Below are 2,500 nucleotides of genomic sequence, written 5' to 3'. Positions count from 1 at the left end.
AGAGGTGGGATTAGTAGATCAGAATCAGAATCATCTTTATTGGCCAAGCACATTTCCACATACAAGGCATTTTTCCTGGGTTTAATTGCTCTCAATGTACTTAAACTGAAAAAATATGCATGCAACAGTCTAGGATAATAAATAACGGTTGCATGCGTATTTTTCAGATAGATGAAGTTATTTTGAAACTTTCCATTCTTTTATCTCCAGTAGGGGGTGAACTCTCGTAATGTCAAGCACATTCAGTTGCCTCCTCTGTGTATGAACTGTGCCATAGAAATACAACTTGCCTTTGCCTTGCCGTACAGAGAACCCATTTTTTCAAAGTTTCTCAGCAGAACCCAGAACATTTACATTTAGTCATTTAGCAGACGCTTTTATCCAAAGCGACTTACAATGTATACACATTTTACATTTACACTGATGGCACTGCACATCAGGAGCAATTAGGGGTTCAGTGTCTTGCTCAAGGACGCTTCGACAGGGAATCGAACTAGCAACCTTCTGATTACTAAACCACTTCTTTACCTCCTGTACCACTGTCGAACCGTTTTAACTTTTAGAACGTGGCCTTCACTCTTCCCACACACACACGCACACGCACACGCACACGCACACGCACACACACACACACACACACACACACACACACACACACACACACTCACTCTTCCCCCAGGCTCTCGCGTGTCACCTGGAGGGGGAGGACAGACAGAAGGCCCTGAGGAGACTCACGCTCCCACGGAGGGACGTGCAACAGGTTGGGCCCTAACCCTTTAACCTTTAACCTTTAACCCTTTAATCCTTTATCAGGTTGGGCCTTAACCCTTTAAACCTTCAACCTTTAACCCTTTAATCCTTTATCAGGTTGGGCCTTAACCCTTTAAACCTTCAACCTTTAACCCTTTAATCCTTTATCAGGTTGGGCCTTAAGCCTTTAACCCTTCTTCTGCACCTTTGTGTTCTCGCTTTGGAGATTTGATAACGTGACTTTGATGAAAGAGTAAATACAAATAAAATGTGAAAATAAAGATTAGGAAAAAGATAAATGACCTGTTTAATATAATTATAATTAAATAATATAATATGTAATTATACTAAATAATATAGATGGAGGATTCATGGCTAAAGTTGGGTAGCACTGGGGTTACAAGTAAATCAAGATAAATGTGAAAAATAAAGATTAGGAGATTTTTGTTGATATTTGAACGAGGAGATTTTTTTTCTAGGGTTACTACTTGTTTAACAGTAAATTACATCTTCTGGCTCAAGAAATATGGTCCAGTTCTGCTGATAACATTCCTGTGTGCTGATTGGTCTCCTGGTTTCTGCTGATAACATTGCTGTGTGCTGATTGGTCTCCACAGCAGACTTGGATGATGTTCGGCCTCGGGGTCGTCTGTGGGCTGCTCTTCCTCCTCTTCCTCCTCATCATCAGAGAGGGTACGAGCAGATCCCCTTCAGTGCGTGGATACCAGTCATTGTTTGTTTGTTTGTTTGTTTGTTTGTTTGTTTGTTAGGTCAGTGTGCTCTTTGTGTATGCAGCATGTGCTTGGTCAAAGCTCAAGAGAGAGACAGAAAGAGAGTGAGAGAGGAAGAGAGTGGGTGAGAGAGGAAGAGAGTGAGTGAGAGAGGAAGAGAGTGAGTGAGAGAGGAAGAGAGTGAGAGAGTGAGAGGAAGAGAGTGAGAGAGAGAGAGAGTGAGAGAGTGAGAGGAAGAGAGTGAGAGAGACAGAGAGAGAGAGAGAGAGAGAGTGAGAGAGTGAGAGGAAGAGAGTGAGAGAGGAAGAGAGAGAGAGAGAGAGACAGAGAGAAAGAGAGAGAGAGAGAGAGAGAGAGGAAGAGAGTGAGTGAGAGAGGAAGAGAGAGAGTGAGAGAGGAAGAGAGTGAGTGAGAGACAGAAAGAGAGAGAGTGAGAGGAAGAGAGTGAGTGAGAGAGGAAGAGAGTGAGTGAGAGAGGAAGAGAGTGAGAGAGTGAGAGGAAGAGAGTGAGAGAGAGAGAGAGTGAGAGAGTGAGAGGAAGAGAGAGGAGAGAGAGAGAGAGAGAGAGAGAGAGAGAGTGAGAGAGTGAGAGGAAGAGAGTGAGAGAGGAAGAGAGAGAGAGAGAGAGACAGAGAGAAGAGAGAGAAGAGGAGGAGAGGAGAGAGAAGAGAGGAGGAGTGAGTGAGAGAGGAAGAGAGAGAGTGAGAGAGGAAGAGAGTGAGTGAGAGACAGAAAGAGAGAGAGTGAGAGGAAGAGAGTGAGTGAGAGAGGAAGAGAGTGACAGAAAGGGAGTGAGTGAGAGAGGAAGAGAGTGAGTGAGAGAGGAAGAGAGTGAGTGAGAGACAGAAAGAGAGAGAGTGAGAGAAAGAGAGAGAGTGAGAGGAAGAGAGAGAGAGAGACAGAAAGGGAGTGAGTGAGAGAGGAGAGAGAGTGAGAGAAGTGAGAGGAAGAGAGTGAGAGAAGAGGAGAGTGAGAGGAGTGAGAGGAGAAGAGAGGAGAGAGAGAGAGAGAGAGAGAGA

The 2,500-nt window shown here is 44.4% G+C and overlaps 1 protein-coding gene across 1 annotated transcript in view; it reads left to right on the top strand.

Annotated features, from left to right (window-relative positions):
• The window catches only part of LOC116220985 (xenotropic and polytropic retrovirus receptor 1 homolog), a 22,033-nt gene that overhangs the window by 8,027 nt on the left and 11,506 nt on the right, over positions 1–2,500 (top strand). Inside the window, exon 5 of the mRNA XM_042708139.1 lies at positions 1–4. This exon is cut by the window's left edge and continues 149 nt beyond it. Within this exon, the coding sequence (XP_042564073.1) occupies positions 1–4 (4 nt within the window). The remainder of the gene's footprint in view (positions 5–2,500) is intronic.

Source organism: Clupea harengus, chromosome 7, assembly GCF_900700415.2.
Source record: "Clupea harengus chromosome 7, Ch_v2.0.2, whole genome shotgun sequence".
Classification (NCBI taxonomy): domain Eukaryota; kingdom Metazoa; phylum Chordata; class Actinopteri; order Clupeiformes; family Clupeidae; genus Clupea; species Clupea harengus.
Note: the sequence above shows the minus strand (reverse complement) of the source record. Positions and strands in the feature narration are given on the sequence as shown.